Source organism: Diadema antillarum, unplaced genomic scaffold (genome assembly GCF_040938485.1).
Source record: "Diadema antillarum isolate AM-2024a unplaced genomic scaffold, OU_Dant_1.0 scf00000087, whole genome shotgun sequence".
NCBI lineage: Eukaryota > Metazoa > Echinodermata > Echinoidea > Diadematoida > Diadematidae > Diadema > Diadema antillarum.
In genome coordinates this window covers 631,090-652,897 of record NW_027270976.1, presented here as the reverse complement: position 1 = coordinate 652,897, position 21,808 = coordinate 631,090, and the positions used below count along the sequence as shown (strand labels likewise).

The 21,808-nt window shown below is 38.1% G+C and overlaps 1 protein-coding gene across 1 annotated transcript; it reads left to right on the top strand.

The window, feature by feature from the left end:
* Positions 1–191: 191 nt before the first annotated feature.
* Positions 192–17,502, top strand: LOC139718056 (fumarate hydratase, mitochondrial-like). The gene is made up of 10 exons (XM_071629547.1): positions 192–379; positions 3,484–3,609; positions 6,260–6,370; positions 6,882–7,058; positions 7,711–7,866; positions 9,471–9,582; positions 11,041–11,121; positions 11,428–11,631; positions 12,395–12,626; positions 15,938–17,502. The coding sequence occupies exons 1-10, from the start codon at positions 290–292 to the stop codon at positions 16,128–16,130; spliced, it is 1,482 nt and encodes a 493-aa protein (XP_071485648.1). The 5' UTR covers positions 192–289; the 3' UTR covers positions 16,131–17,502.
* Positions 17,503–21,808: the final 4,306 nt, after the last annotated feature.

Genomic DNA, 21,808 nt, shown 5'->3' with positions numbered 1-21,808 from the left:
TATACAACACGTGTTGACGAGACTCCACATGTAAAACCGAGTGTGAATATTACTTGTACAACTGGTAGACGCCCATTGCTCCAGGGTACGCGGGGATTGCCGATACGGTGGGATCGCGTCTCTGCAATCTCATGCCAGCCGCGCACCGGTGTTTTTCGCCGATGATAGTCCAGCGTCAAATTTTGTTTATTACGCCAAGCTGATCCCGATCCTGGACGTAGAAAGGCAATAAGGACGAAAAACGAGATTTGTTGACATCAGACGCAGACATTGACCCTAGACTGAGTGAATGACGGCTGTAATCACGAAGAAGGTCCTTACTTCAAGCTTTATTCGAGCTGGCGTGTGTCGGTACATAAATACGATCACACACAAGATGGTGAGTGGTAACAAAGTTAGAATGATTGTCTATAGTATTGTGGAAGATTTGAAACTACCAAATATATTCATACATATTCTTCTTTCGTATATAACCTCCAAAAACTATAAGAAATCGGTTGGGACAACACAAATATCAACAAATGTAAACAAAGGAATTAATTAAATGATCGATTATGTTCTTTTATCATTAAAACAAATTCTTCAGTGGATTTCTTAACCTGAACTTGAAATTATATCTGCTTGTATATATGACAAAAATGAGGACTTGACAATTGTATTGGGATTCAAAATAAATCTAATTAAAGTAATAGACAACATTCTTGTGACTCTCTTTGATTATGAACAACTTCAATATAACCGTTAGGCCTACACTCGTCAAGAAAGATTGCTTTGAACTGTATGAATGCCAGAATAATAACCAAAATAAGGCAGTTGATGTTGAATAAGGCAATTGAATGTTACCGTGACAATCGAGAATATTATTAAATAGGTCTATATGCGAACAGTCGGGCCAGGAGAGATCAGGTAGAAGTCTCTGGTGAGAAATAAAATGAATGTCCTGGTAGCAAGAAACTTGGAATAACGATGCTGCAGTTAGGAGATTTCGCGGTGATAAATATGGAGTCTAGATCCGGTACAGTAGCGACGCAACAGGTAAAAGGTAATTCTCGGAGATGGTATAGTCTAGTTCTGGTGGCGATGCAACAATTAAAAAGGAGTTCGCAGAGATGAAAAACCAGGAAAAACCACGTAGCGATGAGAGAGTTCAGAGAAAACCAGATAACGATGAGAGTGGTGTTGACAGTCAGATCGAAGAAATCGGGTAACGATGAAACTGAGTGTAACAACAAAGTCCGAACGGAAGTGTCTCTGAAGAAAAGCGGTGTCAAGTTCTCTCCGTGAAAATTTATCGGGCAATTATATGATCATCTCCTGCCTTGTGAATTGTCTAGTAAGTAAGTAAGTGAGTAAGTAAGTATCCATCTATTAAAAATGTCTGCAAACCAATGCGTTGGTAGAATCCCACGTCTTAGCAACAAGACAACAATGCTAAAAAAATGAGCGCGACGCTCTCAGAAAACGCATAAAGAGGCGCGCCTCAAATAGCGCAGCGCTCATTATTACTCAATAACAGAATACGCATTATTTACAGGCACATACGTCATAATCATACATTAAGGCCCCATCACACTACAGCGAATGCCCAACGAATGCCCAACGAATGTCCAATAAATTTGAAAATGTGAAGATCCGTTGGTAATACTAGAATAGTTCATAACATGCTTTGCATTCTTTGTGTTCATTAGCTATTCGTCAGGATTCGCAGAGATACGCTGGAGCCGATTTTATTTTTTAAACATGTCCAAAATCTCCAGCGTATCTAGCTTTGCGAATCCCTACGAATAGCTAATGAATTCAAAGAACGTCAGACATGCAAACTGTGTTCACATTTTCGAATTCGTTGGGCTTTCGCTTGGCATTCATTGGGCATTTGCTGTAGTGTGACGGGGCCTTTAAATATAACATAGACTGTGGCTAAGACATAGGCCACAATAAGAACATGCTACAGTATCAATGACTCCGGGTGAGTGTAAACTGTCAAGTGGATTAAATGAATGATAATGTCTTCCACAGGTACCAGCATTGTGCCTAATGACTGTATGGTTTCATGGTTTACCATGGACATGGCTCTACTGCTTACTATTATTTTTGCTTTGTTTTGTTTTTCACTTTTATTTTTTACAGGTAGGCACTGGCTATAGTATATCACTGATCACTACTTTTTTCACTAAAAAGGAAGAGCATCTGTCCAATTGGATACACGCACAATACAATAGCTGGCCAACTTGGTAAATCACCTTGCAGAGGAGGCCTGTATGATGGCAAATTGTTATGTATAAGGCATGCAGATCAGTGCAGAGTGAGACGAGAAGTCGACTCGTGATGACAAGCCAGGGTCCGCGGACATTTTTCAGTGTGGGCCGGAGGGCTGAGGGACTGGGGGGGGGGGGGGGGGGTGTCAAGGTCTAGTCTCAGGGCGGGATCTTTGGAAATTCATGAGTGTTGTGATTTTTCTCTTTTTTTCCTGATTTTTTACCTTTTATTTTTGAGGAGCCAGTTAAGTTTGTGTGTGTGTGTGTGTGTGTTTTTGTGGGGGGGGGGGGGGGGGGGGAGCTGCAGCTCCTAGCTGCAAGTAGTAGGCACAACAAACCAATGGAACCAGACAAGATGCGCTAGTACAAATGTACATGTAGCTGCAGGGTTGGTCCTACTACTCATCGACCGCCCAATTTTCATTTGCCTGATACAAATATTTTTAACACTAATATTCACGTAAAAACTTGACCTTTGTGATTGAGAAAATCCAGTCAAATGCTAGCTGTTGTTCCCTTTTCAATTTGAAGTTTCAGTGTAAAAATATCGCCGTCGAATGTGAGTGCCCTCTTTTCAGCTCCCCGCGGTACCGCTCCTTTTTTAGGTCGACCGCTATTTTTGTATTGACAATGCACACAAACCGAGTTGTATGGAACATCGTGTTGTACGAAGCTTTTTAGAAATATGCATTGACATTACATTACGGTTCGTTTCGAATCGACAGTCAAAGCCAATACATTTTTATGTGCTCTGCACGCGTGTGCAGTGCGTACGAAGTGTTCTGTGCACCAAAACTAGTGGTCGGTTTAAAAAAGGGTAGTCGATGTGTAGTTGATGTGAGTTACCATACTAGTAGTATGGGAATAAGGGATCCAAGCCTAAAGTGCCACTGGGTAGACAACTCTCCAAGATAACTATACACAGCCCAGTCACTGTAAAAACGCGACGGGGCCGTACCAGGATGGTGCACAACAACAAAGCGAACACAAAGCAAACATTTCAATCACGTCAAGTTTTGATACCGGTACTTGACATCATTTTTGTCACCTCAAACTCATTACAGACAATCTTCATTAATTAGACTTCATGTCTATGTTGTCGATATTGACGTACACAATTCACAACTTACCGAAAACGAAGATTATATGCAACGTGTGGGAACGATGATACATTGTATGTCTTCATTACTTCATAAATGCATCCTGTTATATTATTTTTTTCGCTCAGGCCCAATACAGAGTGGAGAGAGACACCTTTGGTGAGATTGAGGTTCCAGCAGACAAGCTCTATGGAGCCATGACAGCACGCTCACTTATCAACTTTGACATCGGTGGTGACATGGAGAAGATGCCGGTGAGGAAGACATTTTTCCACTGTTTATACTGTGGGGGAAAATTTGGGGCACTCCTCGAGGGGGATTGAAAAAGCTGTCTCTTGTCTGTTTGTGCTGCTCGGTCTGCTCGCATAGAGCTGGCCCTGACTGGCACTGTTTTGATGGCAATCACATTCACCTCCAGTAAATGGGCTTTTGAATTTCTTTATGTAACTGCAAACATGACTGAGCACAAAAATGTGCAACATTATGGTGCCAGTTGTGCAATGTTAATCAGCTGCGGTCAGTCATGATGACTGGTTTGTTCACGTTAGCCAGTGATAAGAAAAATTGGCCACCTGAAATAGATTGTTGTTGTTTTGTTGTTGTTTTTGTATTTGAGGCACGTCATTCAGATATGAATATTTGCACCTTTGTCTTCATAATATCATTACTTTACAATACATATAATTAATTTTTCAAAAAATAAACTTTTTACAATTATTTTTATGTGTGCTATGTGTCTGCCATTATACGGTTGGGGCAAATAAGTTCTGGTGCATGTTGATGGCAAACTCTGATCAGCCCGGCTCGTTACATTGAGCAGGCTTCTCGGTCGCGCACACAGACCTAGATCCCTCATTTGCCGCACTCAGGACTCTCTGCCCAACGCATATGGTGCACAAGCAGACTCCCAAATGCGATATAGAAACATCAAAAATAATTATTTCATATACACACTTTCCAATAAATAAACATATAATTTACAAATAATTCAAAATTTTACATTGGGTTGTGCAGTGTGCAAATCTAAATTAAACATAAACTCAAAAGATAATTACCTAATAACTCTATAAGACTTATATAAGTCTTTTGGAAAACCTTCTTGTTCTCTTCACATATAAAATTACTGCCTTCAAATGGTTAACATTCTCTGTGGATAATACTTTTTTTATATCCCGTTGATCTTTGCCTCCAATGTCTGCGATCAACATGGCTCTCTCTATCAAATATTTCGGACAATCATATAAAAGATGACTGAAATTTTCCTTTTCCGGGCAATGGGGACAGTTGCCTGTTTCATGCAAATTTACTTTCCACTTATCATAATTCAGTCCAATATTACCCATACGGACTTGATGAATAAGGATTTGTTTTTCCCTGTTTTTTAATCTGCATTCATATTTTCCAAATACAATACTTCTGTACTTCTTTTAAAGGGGACTGTGTTTCTTCCCATCTTTTTTGCCACTTCTTATTAAAATGACTACTTAAAACACATTTAACTTCCATCTTATTGAGTCCATTATTGATTCCGATATGTTTCTCTTGTAGGGCTGTTTTTGCCGCTTTATCTGCTGTCTCATTGCCCGTGATGCCACAGTGGCTGGACATCCATTCAAAATGCACTATCATACCCCTGAACAGCAAGTGCATCGAAAGAATGTGTATTTCTTTCACAAAAGCATCCTCGAATTTACATGTTTCAAGGGCCCGGAGAGCACTTAAACTGTCAGTAAAAATTACAACTCCTGTATACACATTACTAAGTTGTCTCAACCAGGTTAATGCCATAAGAATTGCAGCAATTTCCGACCTGTATGATGACGTGAAATCCTGCAGTCTTTTCGATTCAGTATATTTGTAATAGGGAGCGAAAAAAGCAGCTCCCACTATGCCTGTTTGACTTCTGGATCCGTCCGTGTATACATGCAAGTAGTGACTCCACTTCTTTTGTGTAATTTCTAAAGTCAGTTGATTTAAAAAAAATGGATTATCTGACTTCAATATTTCTGACATTCACTTTAGGGATATGCCAAAGTGGGATAGTTAAAGGAGTTACCGGCTCAACAGGCATATCGAGGTAGACTTCCTCTTTCAACTGCATTACCCTGTTTCCAAAGGAGTTACTTGAACAAGTTTTGTTATCATAAAATCTATATTGCCAACAGTCTCCGACATCTTCCAGCAAAGGGTGGTCGGGAGTGGTTTCAATTCTCTTGATATACCTTGCACTCAGCAATTTTCTCCGTATATCTATGGGCATCTCTCCTGACTCTGTTTGGAGAGTTCTCAGGGAGGTTCTGACTTTGCTACCCAAACAAAAAATGACAAACCCTGATATTGAACTGAGTTGAGTATATTTTTGACAAAATCAGATGCCGAGTCATATGCTTCGCATGCATAATCCAGTTAAAGAAAGAATAATGGATTTATACATGTATACTGTTATCAAATGCCAGTTCCATTTCCAATAACAAGGATTGTTATTGGAAGCTGCTAGATTTGTTTTAATGACTTATTGCTGGGCACTCTGTGATATTATGCATCTTTTGTTTGTCTTAGCACAGCATGCAAATTGGTTTGAATTAACCCGTTTAGGACAAGTCCCGAGTATACTCGGGCAAGTGTCTATGGGAAATGCGTGTTGTAGCAAAATCAAACTGTCCTCAACGGGTTTAACAACAGGGTGTATCTCCTCTCTCCCACTTTTATTGTAATTTATGTGCATTGATTCCATATGTACTGTATTTAAGTGCTAACTGCTCATATCAATCATGTGAAAATAATCTTGGTATAAAAGATACCCTCTTGTATTTTATGTGTAAGATTAATTTTGCTTTGATAACATAATTCAAGAGTACAAGGATGGGCTGATATGCTTTCAAGAAGTTTTCCATTTGTTTCCAGACTCCCATCATCAAAGCCTTTGGAATTTTGAAAAGGTGTGCAGCAGAAGTCAATACTGAGTTTGGTCTTGACTTGGACAAGGCTAACTTCATCATCAAGGCTGCTGATGAGGTACTGAGCTTTGTTCAACAGGCATCTATGACAAACTCACTTCATAAACCCAGATATCATGACTCTCAATATATCAGACATTATACCTCTTATGCAGGCACACAATGTTGTACATTTTAAAACCACCGTGGCAGCGAGTAGCCTTTGATATGTGTACCTTGCTTTTGTCTCAAATTAAACTTCCCCTTGGTTGTAAAAAAGAAAAATGTTTTTGAGAGAACGAATGGGTTATATCTGGCATGACATAGAACAAAGTATTTGATGAAACAATTACTTTTGCAGTGTCTGCATTGTCCCTTTTTGCAAATGTGAACATTTTATTGGTAGTCGGCAGAGAGGAAGAAAGAGTGGTATTTCTGTGGGAATTAAGAAGCTCACTTGCCAAGTATGGTATACATGCAGCTATTTTTTTCCTTTAATTGAAATATTGTCATGCTACATTTCATTGTTGTTCATGTCACATGGAAGAGTGTTTTTTGCACTTAACAACAGCAGAAAATTCATGTTGCAGGTTATTGCAGGCAATCTGAATGAGCACTTCCCGCTCGTGATCTGGCAGACAGGGTCTGGGACACAGACTAACATGAATGTTAATGAGGTGATTAGTAATCGTGCCATCCAGCTGATGGGAGGACAGCTTGGTAGTAAGACACCTGTACATCCCAATGATGACGTCAACAAGAGTCAGGTATGGAGGATGCTAGGCTCTTGAATTCATGACACCAAAACACACACGTTTGGACAAAATTGGGGAGGAGGAGGAGGAGGAGGAAGAGGAAGAAGAAACCTTCCTCCAAGAATGAAAGTAGTGTTATTTTGTACAAATCTGAACTGATCCAGACAGATTATGAAGAAGTCATAAATGTTGCATTAGTTATCTGGTATGATATTCTATCAGGCCCCAGTAACCTAATTGACCACTTAACTGTGCTGTGTCTAATTCCAAAGTCTGAACAATGAATTATTTTTCACAGAAGACTAAACATTTGCTGGACTTTGTGAGAAGCAGTGCTTTTCTGCTTGAAAGGTGTTTGAGAATAGAATATGTAGAACTTTGAACAGAATCAAGGAGAAATGTTTCAGTTAATCATGAGGAGTACTATGCAAAGAAAAATGACAAAAGCAGCTTGTCTGTGATGCCCATATGACATGGATAACTTGCAGACATTCAAGTTGCTAAAAATGCCTCTCATATTTTCCACAAAGTCATAGATCTACTTCGTTTGATTCAGTACTAAAATGTAAGGTTTCTCTACCTCTGTGGAATGACTCGTGGATTTTCGACATTGCAAATTTGGGCACAATATGCACCTGTTTTTCATTGATTTCATTTGTTTCAGAGTTCCAATGACACCTTCCCAACTGCAATGCACATAGCTGTGGCCCTTGAAATTGAGCAGAGACTGATACCTGGCCTCAAATTACTGCACAGCGCCCTCAGGAACAAGGAGGAGGAGTTCAAAGATGTCATTAAAATTGGCAGAACACACACTCAGGTGAGTCAGGAGTTCTGTTTGGTTTAATCTTTACTGTTATAAATAGGTTCAAGAATGTAGCCAATAGGAAGCGCTGAAATTAGTGACGTGTGCTTTGGTTACTCAGTCCCATTGCACTGCGTATTAAATCCTATTGCCGATCATCTGTGCGCGCGGCGGCTCCTTTGAATTGCATGCATACGCGCTGTCAATCCTGTAAACAACTTCTAGTTCGGACTGCCGGCCGGCCGGCCGGCCTTTCTTCCCTTGTGCATAAACGATGTGTGGCGTACGTATCATACATACAGTGTACAGTAGACCAAGCGTTGTGGGACCGGACGCGTACATGGAGTCACTTTGAAGGGCAAATCCAACGATTTAGCAGGTTAATTCTCACGCCGTTTTCAGAGTATGTTGTCTAGTAGGCCTATATGAGGAGTCTATATCAAGTCTTTAAGGTAAAGGGTGCATATTCTATGTAAAATAAGTAAGTTTTCATGCGGGAAATTAAGTGTCCGGAAACCCAACCCCCCATCATACTTATACTGTATGTGCGGGATTTCCGAGTGCGACGTGCGTAAATGTTTGGGACGAACATCTTCGGACGTCTTGACCCACGAAGGTACGTGAAAAATGCTGAAAAATGCTGTTAGTTTTTGAATTTTCGACCCATTTTATAAAACAAATGATGCACAGGATTATTTCGTGGCGTTAGTGGAGGCGTAGCTCACTCTCGGGTATTTACAATGTAGTGCAACATGCACTCGGCTTCGCCTCGTGCATGTTTCACAATTGTAAATACCCTCAAGTGCACTATACGCCTACACTAACGCACTCTATCCTGTGCATCATTTGTATATTATTGCACATTTACTGTTATCCTAATGAGACAGGCAGATTTTTCTGACATGAACACTACACTGCAAACAAACAGCACACTGGGTTCAGTGAAATATGCATAGATGCTCATATGCCTTTCCACAGAAAGTCGTATGTGCGCACATATACAAGCACAAAGACATTACCAGTACTGTAAAAGTGGATATTTTCGCGCTAGTAATTTTTCGTGCTTGGACGGGTAAGATGAAGTTTGTGTGTATTTAATTTTGTGGAACCTGGAACACATGGCATGCAAAAATATTCACATTCTTTTATTTTCCGCAAGTTTTTGGTTTCACAAAAATGCGTGAAAATTTCCACACTGCAAAAATTTCCAGTATATAAATCACTATTTTCATTTTCCTTGCCATATCTCATGAATACACTTAATGCATTTGTAAAGTTATATGATTTCTGGTATTAGGTGTCTATGAAGATGTAACAAAAACTATGACTGGCAGATCTTAACCCGTTGAGGACGAGTCCCGAGTATACTCGGGCATGTGCCTATGGGAAATGCATGTTGTAGCAAAATCAGTCGGTCTTCAGGGGGTTAAGCAGAATACTGACGTATCATTCTCTGCAATGCTTTATGATACAAAGTTGAAGTATGATTATGTAACTATGAATTGAACGAAGTGTAGTTGGCAATACAAACAATTGTCTAGCTATTTGGCTGAGACAGAGTTTTTACCATATGTCTCTCTACTAACCCCAAATCTTTGTTCTTGTGACCGCTCCACCAGGATGCGACTCCAATGACCCTTGGTCAAGAATTCAGTGGCTACAGAACACAAGTAGAGAATGGCATTCAGAGGGTGACTTCCTCCCTTCCACGCCTCTATGAGCTAGCAGCTGGTAGGTACAATTCTTCACTTCTTGATTCAACCTATATAACCATCCCTACATGCATAGATTTACCTTTTGTAAACAAAACAGAGAACCAATAAGTATCTGGGTGTGCTGCAGCTTCTGCTATGCCAAAGTGCACTAACTATCTTGGTGAGTTGAAAGTACTGCTATAAAAGAAAATTAAGTTCGAAGTTTTTTGTTTTATTTTGTTTTCTTTTTCGGAATTGCTATATATGAGATTAAAATACCAGGAAAGGAAATGCAGAATTTCTCTACTTCACTTTGGTGTGTGTACACTTCTTATTGTCATTTCATCTTTATATTTACTTTCAATTTCAAAAGCTTTGTGTGCAAAATTAATGTAACATTTGTGTTGTTGCTTTACCCATCAAAGATTTTGTCTGCATAGTTTGATTGAAAGTGTAGTTACTTCAAAGAGGCAAGTCACATGTTCTTTTATTATGCAAGAAAAGTGAAAATATTTTGAATTTTGTTTATATTTTCTTTATACCGTTCTACACATGTGACATCATAAGCTGTAGTAGTCTTTTCATTAAGCAGTGACTGAGCAGAAATGCCAAAGATTAATAACTTTTGAACGGATTGTCCGATTTTCCTCAAACTTTCACTGATGTGTTCTTCTAATATTGCTGCATTCACTCAATCCACATGTCTATGAAGGTTAGGCCAGTTAGAGGTCTCCTTGTGCTAGCACTAGCCCATCAGGCCAGCATCATTGTATAGCCTTGCCTAAGCAGAGACATGCTCTAAATACAGTCATTTTGTTACAGAGCAATTTCCTGTTCTTTATCTTCTGCGTATGCTTGGTACATCAATTATTAATTGACATTATTACAGGTATAAATGAAAAGTCCTTTTACAACTATTTTTTTCACCCAAACTATACTTTGACTGTAATTCTCATGATATGTTGTGTATGAGTAAAAAAAAAGTCTTGACTCATCAATTTTTAACAGAGACAATGATGCATATCAGTGATTGTTTATCTGCATAGTTTGCATAGGGTTCAAAATGGATTTTTAAGTACCATACCTGTTGTTCACTGTGATAATGGTAACAGTCAAACTGAAAACATGTTTCAATGTTATCACAAAGTTTATAACTTCTCGTCATGAACTTTTCTTCTTGTAAAAGATGTAGATAATGGTCCTTCATAGCATGATGATTGTTTTTTCTATGGGAATAATGAATGAAGCATGTTGGAAATATGAAACCACTTCAGATATCACAATACCAGAGCTTATCAGATTACTGATAAGGTTAAGGAGTTGCATTAATTTTATGCCTTCTATTTGATCAAAAGTTTAATGACTGCAGTACAAGGTCAATACACTGTGTGCATAATTTTGTCATTGTTACAGGGAGATGAAATGATTTATGGCAAAGTGTCTGTATGATTAATAAATGGATTTTTCCAAACTTTTTTTCTTCTTCTGTGTCTAGGTGGAACAGCTGTCGGCACGGGGCTGAATACAAGGATAGGCTTTGCAGAGAAGGTTGCAACGACTGTTGCCACTTACACAGGTGAGAAGTTTCTGGACTGGAATAGACTCTTGTTTAAACAGTGAACTAGACTATGGTCCTTTGAAGCATTCAAAAAGAAAAAGGGAAGAATGAAATGAAGAACAAAATGACAGATGATGATTGTCAGAGAGACCAAGGTTGATATCTTCAAGCTGAGATGTACACTTTGTAGAGCAAAGTGCTCACACTTTTATGTAGTCATGGTGACGTTAAATTAAAATCTTTGGACATACTGCCAAAATTATGATGGAATCTACATATTCAGTTATTGATATTGTAATTTCTTTGTTTATACAACCCAAACAGGACTCCCCTTTACCACAGCTCCTAATAAGTTTGAGGCTCTGGCGTCACACGATGCTCTGGTTGAAGTGCATGGCACCCTCAACGTGCTTGCCTGCAGTTTGATGAAGATTGCCAATGACATTCGATTCCTAGGGTCAGGTCCAAGGTGTGGCCTTGGGGAATTGATCCTTCCAGAAAATGAACCAGGGAGCAGTATTATGCCAGGTAAGTCTTTTCCATGCTTAATTTCTTTGAAGAAAGATACTTCAGCCTTTGATCTGTGAAAAATCTGTCACGGAGCCATTTTTTAAGAACATGTTGGTGTCTTTAGCTGTTTCACAATTTAGAAATGTATGCAATTGCAGTAGCCTGGCCATATCTAGATCTGGCACTATCAAAGAATAATGTGTAGGTACTCCTACAACAGTCTGTAGAATGCTCTTCACTTACAAAAATAACAAGAATAGGCTGATGGTTGATTCTTGTATGGTAAGATTGTTGAGTGAAAGTTGTGGGACACCATATGGACTGTTAGTATTCTTTCATTTATGAGTTCTGCAGATAACTTAGCAAGCATCTGAGTTGACTGCCCATCTTCAGAAAGTCTTGTATAGAACTACTCACAGAGAAAATGTTTAATTTAAAGATATGCTGAACGTTGGGCTTGGGCTAATTGTCTTTAATGCTACTCTATAATCTCAAAATAGATTTTGTTGAAAACCAAAACTGTGAAGAATGTTTTTGAAATGGAATTGTTGGTGTAACATTATTTCCTTTTTTTCTATGTCCTCAATATATGAATATAGTGATTTCTAGGTTATATTGCACATGTATACCAAACAGTTGTGTTTCTCAAAAGAAAAGGAACATTACAAGGGATATTTATTCTGTAACCACAAATATATATCATGGAATAGTTCTCTCCAATGTTCCTTGGAAAGCTTCATGTGTTGGTAATGTTTGTTAACCCATTTTCTTCCAAATGTAGGCAAAGTGAACCCTACCCAGTGTGAAGCTATCACCATGGTAGCAGCCCAGGTGATGGGGAACCACACAGCAGTGACTGTTGGAGGCAGTAATGGTCACTTTGAACTCAATGTCTTCAAGCCCATGATGGTTGCTAATGTCTTGAGATCTGTCAGACTTCTTGGTGATGCCTGCACGTCGTTCACCAAGAACTGTGTGGATGGCATCCAGGCTAACAGGGACACCATTAGCAGGTGGGAAACCCAGTCTTGACTGGCTTCAAATCATCTGTTGTATTTGTTACCAATGTTGTTGTTTTCTTGTGAGAAAAACTAAGTGAGATTCATTCGTGTAAAAATTGGACCAAGAGATGTAAACAGTCAAACTGACTCTTTAAGAATCTTGAGATACATGCTACCTTTATTTTGGAATCATTTTGAGGTGTAGAGATGTTGAATGCAACAGGTATCATTGAGACCTTACAAGAGATCATAATATGTGAAGGTCAAATGGTATGGGGTTGACAAGGTCCTTCTAAGAAAGAGGAAACATGTCTCTGAAATCAAATATATGATAAAGGTGAGATTGCTGGAGTGAGTCTTGGTAGCAGCACTTTGATCCTTTATCATAGGATGATAGTAGTACAGTGGACTCCCGTTATACAAAGTTCTAGCAAGGACTGGCAATTTTCTTCTGTAATATCGAAATTTCATCGTAACTGAATGAATAAACAACAGAAATACATAGTTGATAATGTTGTGGCCCTAAATTTTACTTCATTGTAACCAGAATTTCATTATAACTGTGTTCATTATAACGGGAGTGCACTGTAAATATGATAACAGTGACCCAGAGTGTCCCAATGACAGTGAATGTAACCTTCATGTTTACTTGTAGAGAAAGGTTTAATTGTATTTAGGGGGAGAGAGAAAGCAGATGGAAGAGAAGAAAAATACAGTCAACCTCGCATAAGTCGAAAACTCGGCCAAGTCGAAGCTCCAGAAAAGTCCCGATTTTCTCTTTACTTATTTCTTTAAAATAATCTTGCACAAGTCGAAGTTTTACAAGTCGAATTTCGCCTATGTCGAAGATAATTTCGAGTCCAGATTTGTGTAAATACATGTAATTTTCATCGCACAAGTCGAAGTTTTTTTTTTTCCCGCACGTCATTCAAACATTGAGTGAAGCATTCTTTCATTCTTCAATAAATAAGCAAAGGAAAAAAAAAACCACTACTTTTGTAATAAAATACTCCCAAGGGTCGAATACAAGTTAACCCTAATATCCCTTGTATCCTTGATGTCCAGCTGAGAAGAACATAAAAACCAAAATTTCAGAAATGAAGATTTTGGTGGCCCGCGAAAAAAGTGGGATGTTTGCCATTACTTATGGAAATGAACAGCGGTAACAATCGGCTCCGTAAGAAGCTAAAATAAATGTCAGATGTTTGCTTTTAATTTTGGAAATGAATAACGGTAATATTCGACTCCGTATGATACTAAAATGAATGTCGGATCTTTGCTCATACTTTTGGAAATGAATAACGGTAAGCTCCGTACGATGCTGAAATTAATGTCAGATATTGGATTTTGCGTTTGGAAATGAATAAGGATAACAATCGGCTCCGGAAGATGCTGAAATGAATGTCGAATGTTTGCTTTGACGATCGGAAATAAATAATAATAATATTCAAGTCCGTACGATGATAAAATTACTGCCGGATGTTTGCTTTTACGTTCGAAAGAAAATAACAATAACATTCAGCTCAGGAAGATGCTATTCCATAAAAGTAAATGTCGAATGGTCACTTTGACATTCGGAGATGAATAACAATAATATTCAACTCCGTATTTGTACCATGATTTAATAAATGTCGGATGCTTGTTTTTAATTTCGAAAGTAAATGTAGCAATAACATTCGGCTCCGGAAGACGCTGAAATAAATGTCAGATGATTGCTTTTACGTTCGGAAATGAATAGCAGTAATATTCTGCTCCATACGATGCTAAAATAACTGTCGGATGTTTGCTTTCAAATTTTGAAATGAATAACAGTAACATTTAGAAGCGTTCGATGGTGAAATTAACGTTTGATGTTTGCTTTGACGTTCGGAAATGAATAACAATAGTATTCAACTCCGTACGATGATAAAATAAATGCCGGATGTTTGCTTTTATGTTCGAAAATATATAGCAATAACATTCAGCTCCGGAAGATGCTAAAATGAATGTCGAATAGTCACTTATACGTCCGGAGATGAATAACAATAATATTCAATACCGTATTTGTACCATGATTAAATAGAATAGATGTCGGATGCTTGTTTTTACTTTCGAAAGTAAATAGCAATTACATACATTCGACTCCGGAAGATGCTGAAATAAATGTCAGATGATTGATTTTACGTCCGGAAGTGAAGAACAGTAATATTCTGCTCCATACGATGCTAAAATAACTGTCGGAAGTTTGCTTTTAAATTTCGAAATGATGCGTTCGATGGTGCAGCGGAAATTAACGTTTGATGTTTGCTTTGACGTTCGGAAATGAATAACAATAGTATTCAACTCCGTACGATGATAAAATAAATACCGGATGTTTGCTTTTACGTTCAAAAATAAATAGCAATAACATTCAGCTAGGGAAGATGCTAAAATAAATGTCGAATGATCCCTTTGACGTACATGAAACGCATTTCGATTATTACAGTCCAATAACTTAAGTTTCTCGATTTTTTAAAACTCAAAACCAAACAAAAAACACTAAATACTATACGTATTGCTATACCGTCTTCTGTATTTCAACTGCCAATAAAGACATAAAAAGACACTGCATTATAAAAATTTATCGGAGAATATCGGGAAACATGCAGGAGACATTCTCCGAAGAAGCTTCGGGGTCTGTTCGATGTTTCACGAAGATTTTGCGAACATCGCGCACGTCTGGCGAAGGTCAAGCGCTGTGTCGAGACGGTAAAGACATTTTCAAAAGCAAATCACGACCAGATCATGACGCATTTTGCGGAAAAGTTCATTGAAAAAAAAAAAATATATATCTAATTCAAATTCTTACCGAAGTAAAAACATCCCCGAACAAATAACGGCACCCCGAACTCCCGCGTTCGTTTCGCGATCTTTTGCAGAAATTACGTGCAATGCATTTCGATTATCACAGTCCAATAATTGAGCTCCACAATTCTTTTTTAAAACGTAAACAAAACAAAAATACTAATTACAACATAATACTACCGTCTACTGTAATTTCACGGCCACTAAAAACATAAGACACTGCATTATGAAAATTCGTCTGGAAATACAAGTCGAAGAAAAATTCGACTTCCGCGGAAGTCGAATTTCGCGTAAGTCGAAGTGTTTTCGCCGGTCCCAATAGATTCGACTTAGGTGAGGTTGACTGTAATCAGCTTTTTGCACATAAGGTGTATGAATGGAGTGATACATTCGTATTGACAGTATCTGTGACTGTTCCATGCTGTGTATATGATACAATCTAATGCTCACCTGACATTTTGCTGTGAATATAATGAAACATATCCCTTTCTCTGCTCCAGATATCTAAAGGAATCCCTCATGTTGGTCACTGCCCTCAACCAACACATTGGTTACGACAAAGCAGCTCAGATAGCCAAGTATGCCCACAGGGAGGGCATCACTCTGAAGAAGGCAGCTGTGACACTCGGACATCTTAGTGAAGAAAAGTTCGATGAGATTGTCCGTCCAGAACTCATGTTGGGACCAAAGTAGACATACACATAATTTGGGACTTTTTTGTGTTCTACCTTCTGCCAATCATGGATAAAAATCAGGAGATTTGATATCCTGTTGGGTTTAACCGAAGAAAATCACATTCTACCGGATATTAAGATATTTGCTGGCCCAAAGTGCAAACTTCGAGGTGTAAATGGGGAAACTACCAGTAATGTATAGATTCTCTGTAAGGTAATGGTTTCACTAACTGTTCTGCCGGTTTCTTTGTGCAAATTGCATATGTAAAAGGAGAATATTCCAAGCTGGGTAGCTCTTTGGGAACCCATCCCCCACATGATAAGATCTGTTTTGGTGTCAAAATTGAGGAAACTTGACATTAGGTCAAGGGAGGAAATTTCACTCAAACTCGGCTGTTCTACTCGCTCTTTCCTTACATTGAAGTCATTATGGAGGCTGCCATTATTCCCATACTCCAAGCATTGTGATGTATCCTGTAAAGCTTTTACATTACATGTATATCTAAGCATCCTGTACCCATACCATGATTGTGGCTGGTGCTCATGGGGCATACAGATTTTGCAAACAAATGGGACAAAATGATGTAAAGCTAATCTTCAGTTGCCACAAGAAAAAGCCAAAGTTGTGTCAGTGATAGTTAAGAGTACTGTAAAACCAGAAATATTTCATGGCATGAAACTTCGTGTACTGCCGACCATGATGGTGTACAGCATTGTTCTGCATTCACTGCATTGTCCAGACAAAAACTTTCTTGTGCATTTTATCTTTTCAAATCTTGGTGCCTCACAAAATTTGTGAAAATCTCTGGTTTTACAGTAGTCGCTGTCATGGTAACAAAAGTTTCATTTTAGACTTGAATCTACAAGGACAATGATATTTGTAGTGATCACTGTGCAAAGCTATCTCCAGGAGTCGTCTTTGATGGTCATGTGATCAGGCAAGGCAAGGTTCAAGTCAGGCGATCATGGCCAGGAAGAGGAGTTATTCTGCTCCTTTTTCATCTGGGCATGACACCTCCCAGGCTCCATAGGGCTATGTGATTGGTAAAGGCATACAATTTTGGTCCTTCACATTCTATATCCTTCAATTATACATCAGGGTGCTACATAACTTTTTTTAACCACTTGCCCGGCCGGGCAAACGGATTGTCAAATTTACTGCGAAACACTTGCCCGAACATTAATTTTGCTTGCCCGAAAAAGTCCAAAATATACGGAAATAATGTAGAAAATCATTTATAAGTCAAGTTCTTAAATAAAACACTATCATTTGAATAATCAGCACACATTGATTTGCATGTTTAATCACAATGAAGTAACAAACTTGGTCCAATCAAGTGTTGCTCTTACATTGCACTGGGGCTTCTTCACATTTGATAAGTGTTGGAAAGTTGCTGAAATGACATAGAAAGTGTCTGGCATCACTAAATAGCCATTATCTTTGGCTTCTGTATGGTTGACTTTGTGGGTTTGTTGGGGGGGGGGGGGGAGGGGGTATAAGTGAAAAAAGGGTGGCTCCAATACTTTGCTTGCCCAATTTGGGCAAGCATTAGTTCTCATTGTTCAAAAACACTTGCCCGAATTTGATTTTCACTTGCCCCGGGCAATCGGGCAACTGCTTATGTAGCACCCTGTACATGACTGTCAAAAATGTTTGACTGAAAACTGAAATTGCTCTGGTGTTTTTGTAGATGAAAATCTGACATTCCAGAGTATTTTTCCATGCTTAAAATGTGCTTTAGTATTAAATTCACATTTTAAGTCTAGAAATTTTCTTTCAAGCTCCATAAACAAAGACACACTGCAACTTGCCAGTAAATCCTTAATGCAAGAAATCAGTGCCAAGTGAAAGCAGCTGTAGATGTCTCTTAAAAGAAGTCGACCGGGATGATCTGTAGGGGACTGTAATGATATAATTGGCCTGCCCTGGGGTTCTCCATCCCTGACTTAGGTCAATATTGAATTTGAGTGTGTAAATGAACTTGATTCATTGTGTGTGCTTATCAGAGGTCAAATGATCAACATTTATATGTCATTGTAACATGTTTTGTGCTTAACCATGGTATCTTAGACCACAAACTAAATTGGAACTATGGATTTGATTTGAACTACTTTTGTTTTCATTTGGGTTATGGCATCCACAATATAACTTGCAATTTATGCATTCATGAGCTTTTTACAGATATTACATTTTACTTGACAAATGACTGCTTTCTGCAAAGAACGGTTCAAAAGGTTTCTGATGGTGTATTTCTAAGAATAGTCCGTACATTGGACTTGTGGTATGAAGAGGAGTCAGTCAACTCTGAAATGTAGAATAATTATTGTCTTGGTGTATTCATGTGGGTATCGATTTCTTCTGAGGGCATGGCTGAATAAAGTGTATACATGGATATGTCAGTTTGCTCGCACATTTATGTTCAAGTATTATTGTGAGTATGATTCTGAGTGGGTCTTTTCAAATTTTCTGTCCATATATATATATATATATATATATATATATATATATATAAAATGTATACACATACATACACACACATGTACATATCGCTCTTGGGGCAACAAATCCATGTACACGCATCTAAAAAATGTCATACGTTCAAGAGAGTGAAAGAACATGGCAGCCAAAGCAAAGCACTATTACGAATGGGATTGTCTTTCCTTTGACATGATATGGTGGCATAGCTAGGATTTGGACAGGACATCTTTTTCATCACTTATCTGACAATAAATCCAGAAAAGTGATTTTCACCAAAATTTGAGATACAATGTACATGTATAGGCTCTTGTCATGGTATACCAGCTTGTGATGCGTCATAATTTTGGCAAGTCTATTAAGAGTTGTTGGATGGTAGTAATGCATTAGTGTCTTTACATCTTATACACGTGTGTATATATATATATATATATATATATATATATACATGTATATATATATATATATATATATATATATATATATATATATATACATGTATATATATATATATATATATATATATATATATATATATATATATATATATATATGTGTGTGTGTGTTGTACTATATGATACATATGTAAATAACTTTGGATGTCATCTGCATTTGTAGGGAGACACAACATACTTATTACTACATGAAGGAGACGCTCGACATTACAGAGACAAATTTGTGTTGCCTTAATGTTATCAACTACAAAACTGTATATCATATCTCACATAATCCATGCATTACTCATTTACTGCTTATATACAATTGTACAATGCTTCACACATTTTCCATACACGTCTCCCTTAAGCTGGATCCAGAGTTATACATGTTTATCTATATATATTGCTCACAACAGATGGCCATCCCATAATGCACTATAATTTTAAGCAAGAGGATTTATCATGTATGCCTTATCAGCCATGTTCCCATCTTAATCTCCATTTACCTGGTAAGGCTTTAATAGCATGAAATGGAGACAGACATGGTTACCAGACAAAATCAGTAACAGAGCATAGTTCCTAGCAAAAACAAACACACACACACACAAACCACAATCGGTCTTCATAGATTAGAATCCATTCGGTGATTTCAAGTTTGGTGTAAGTGCTGGTGCTGGTGTTATCTCTCAAACAACTGTGTAAAATTGAGCTCCAACACCAACACTTAGATAATGCAAGCTATACATTGTACCAAACATAATCATTGATCCCCAACACTAGTGCTATCTTCACATCACTACGAAGGCCATTGATTTGTGCTGGAATTGCACAACATCAACAAAGTGATGGCATTTGATAGTTCTCAGAAGGGCTCAAAATTCATCTTCCCTACTTTGAATTTGCCTGCAATTATATCCAAAGGGTCTACCAAAAAACTTGTCTGGCTGACACAATTTGTCAGGATAATGAGTTTATTGGAGTATTTTGGATCAAAGGTAAAACACCTTTATTCCTAAAAAGTCCTCTCTGTGCAGTAGTGGGTAGGTGGTATATTACGTGATGATGGAATTGTACATGTATTTCCCATAAAGATCAGTGGATACTGCTGTGGCCCTATTTGTCGATTATCCATGATGGATCATAAATTATATACAGTGCACTCCCGTTACAACGAACACGGTTATAACGAAATTTCGTTATAACGAAGTAAATCTTCTGGTCCCAAAATTATCACCATTAAAGTCTATGGTGCAAAATTCGCTTATAACGAACATGGTTATAGCAAAATTTCCGTTATAACGAAGTCTTTTTCCGAGCGCCACAGACAAAGACAAACAAAAGAAATATGCTCCGTTATAACGAAATGCGAATTACTTTCGAAAATACGTAGCGGAACAAGCATTTATAGCGTCTCTGCATGGTGAACGTTTCACACCACTGTGTGCTCGCTCCTTGTGTCACGCACAGTTTCTGAGGGGAACTTGCGTTTATTATTGTAATACAGTTATTCCATATCACATTTCACATAGCTTTCCAGTGTATGATGAGTATTTAGCAAACAAAATATGATATATATACGTGGTTTCCTTGTTTTTGTTATATATTGTATTTGTTCGGTTATAACGAAATTTCGTTATAACGAAAGAAAACTGCCGGTCCCGAGCATTTCGTTATAACGGGAGTGCACTGTAGTAACCACAATTGGGTATGCTCGGGACTGTAGTTTATGTACTTCCAGCAAATGTTTTTGGCCAACATTACACATTTTTGTTGCTACCAAATTGAAATTGTGCTATATGTAAAGCATTATTTTGCACATTTTTCTTATGTGTATGTATCCACTTCACAGTTTGAATGCATTTCTTGTAATTTCATGATGTAATGCAACACTCCATTCTGAGCAGGAACTTGTACACCACATAGGACAGCAAAAACATGTTCATCATAGCAAAGTAAAAACCTTTTATGTACACACATAAGTCTGCAACAAGACTAACACACACTCAAACAAATGGTACATCGCAGACTACTGTGAAGTAAGGAGGGAGCGTGATCATGCAGTTTCCATTGGAAGCTGACATTGCACATGGGCAAGTCCCTGTAGAGATTGATAAACAAGCTAAAGAACTGCTTGCAGAATGTCCATTGCTTATTGGCTTACTTGTCATAAAGAAAATTCAACTATTGTTGATACCTCACTCCATTGTTGGATCTTCTTACCTCTTTCCCTATCCACATCCCTACCTCACAATTTCTGTTCACAAGCCTAATAGCATCCCACATAATGCAGTTGGATGTGATATATCTATTAGTAAACATCACCTCATTCTTTGTACAACTGTACAAGTAGTATTAAATCTCGTCTGTTTTATCATTGAACACATTCATTTGCTCTGCGTGGAAGGGCAATACAAGCTGCAATGCAAGCATCTTTTAGAGAAATGTTAAGAGTGTGGTGAGTCTCTTCATATCGAATAAATGAAATCGAATATGAATGGTGCATATATTGTCTCAAAGCGTAGACCAACATGTTTGTACTACAGTACAATCATTGGCATTATGATGTCCGCATGTCACATATAGTACAGTAAAATCAGTTATCAATGGAATGATTCTCACTCAAGTTCATTGCTGCACAAGAAATTATCAGGTACAAAAGTTTGTAGTCACAAGGTGACATATCAAATGGTGCAGTCCTGCCATGGCATTGGTTTGTACTACAGATATGGTATTCTCGCTGTAGTGGAGAAAGCAACACAAGAAAGAAGCCATGACAAAACTTCC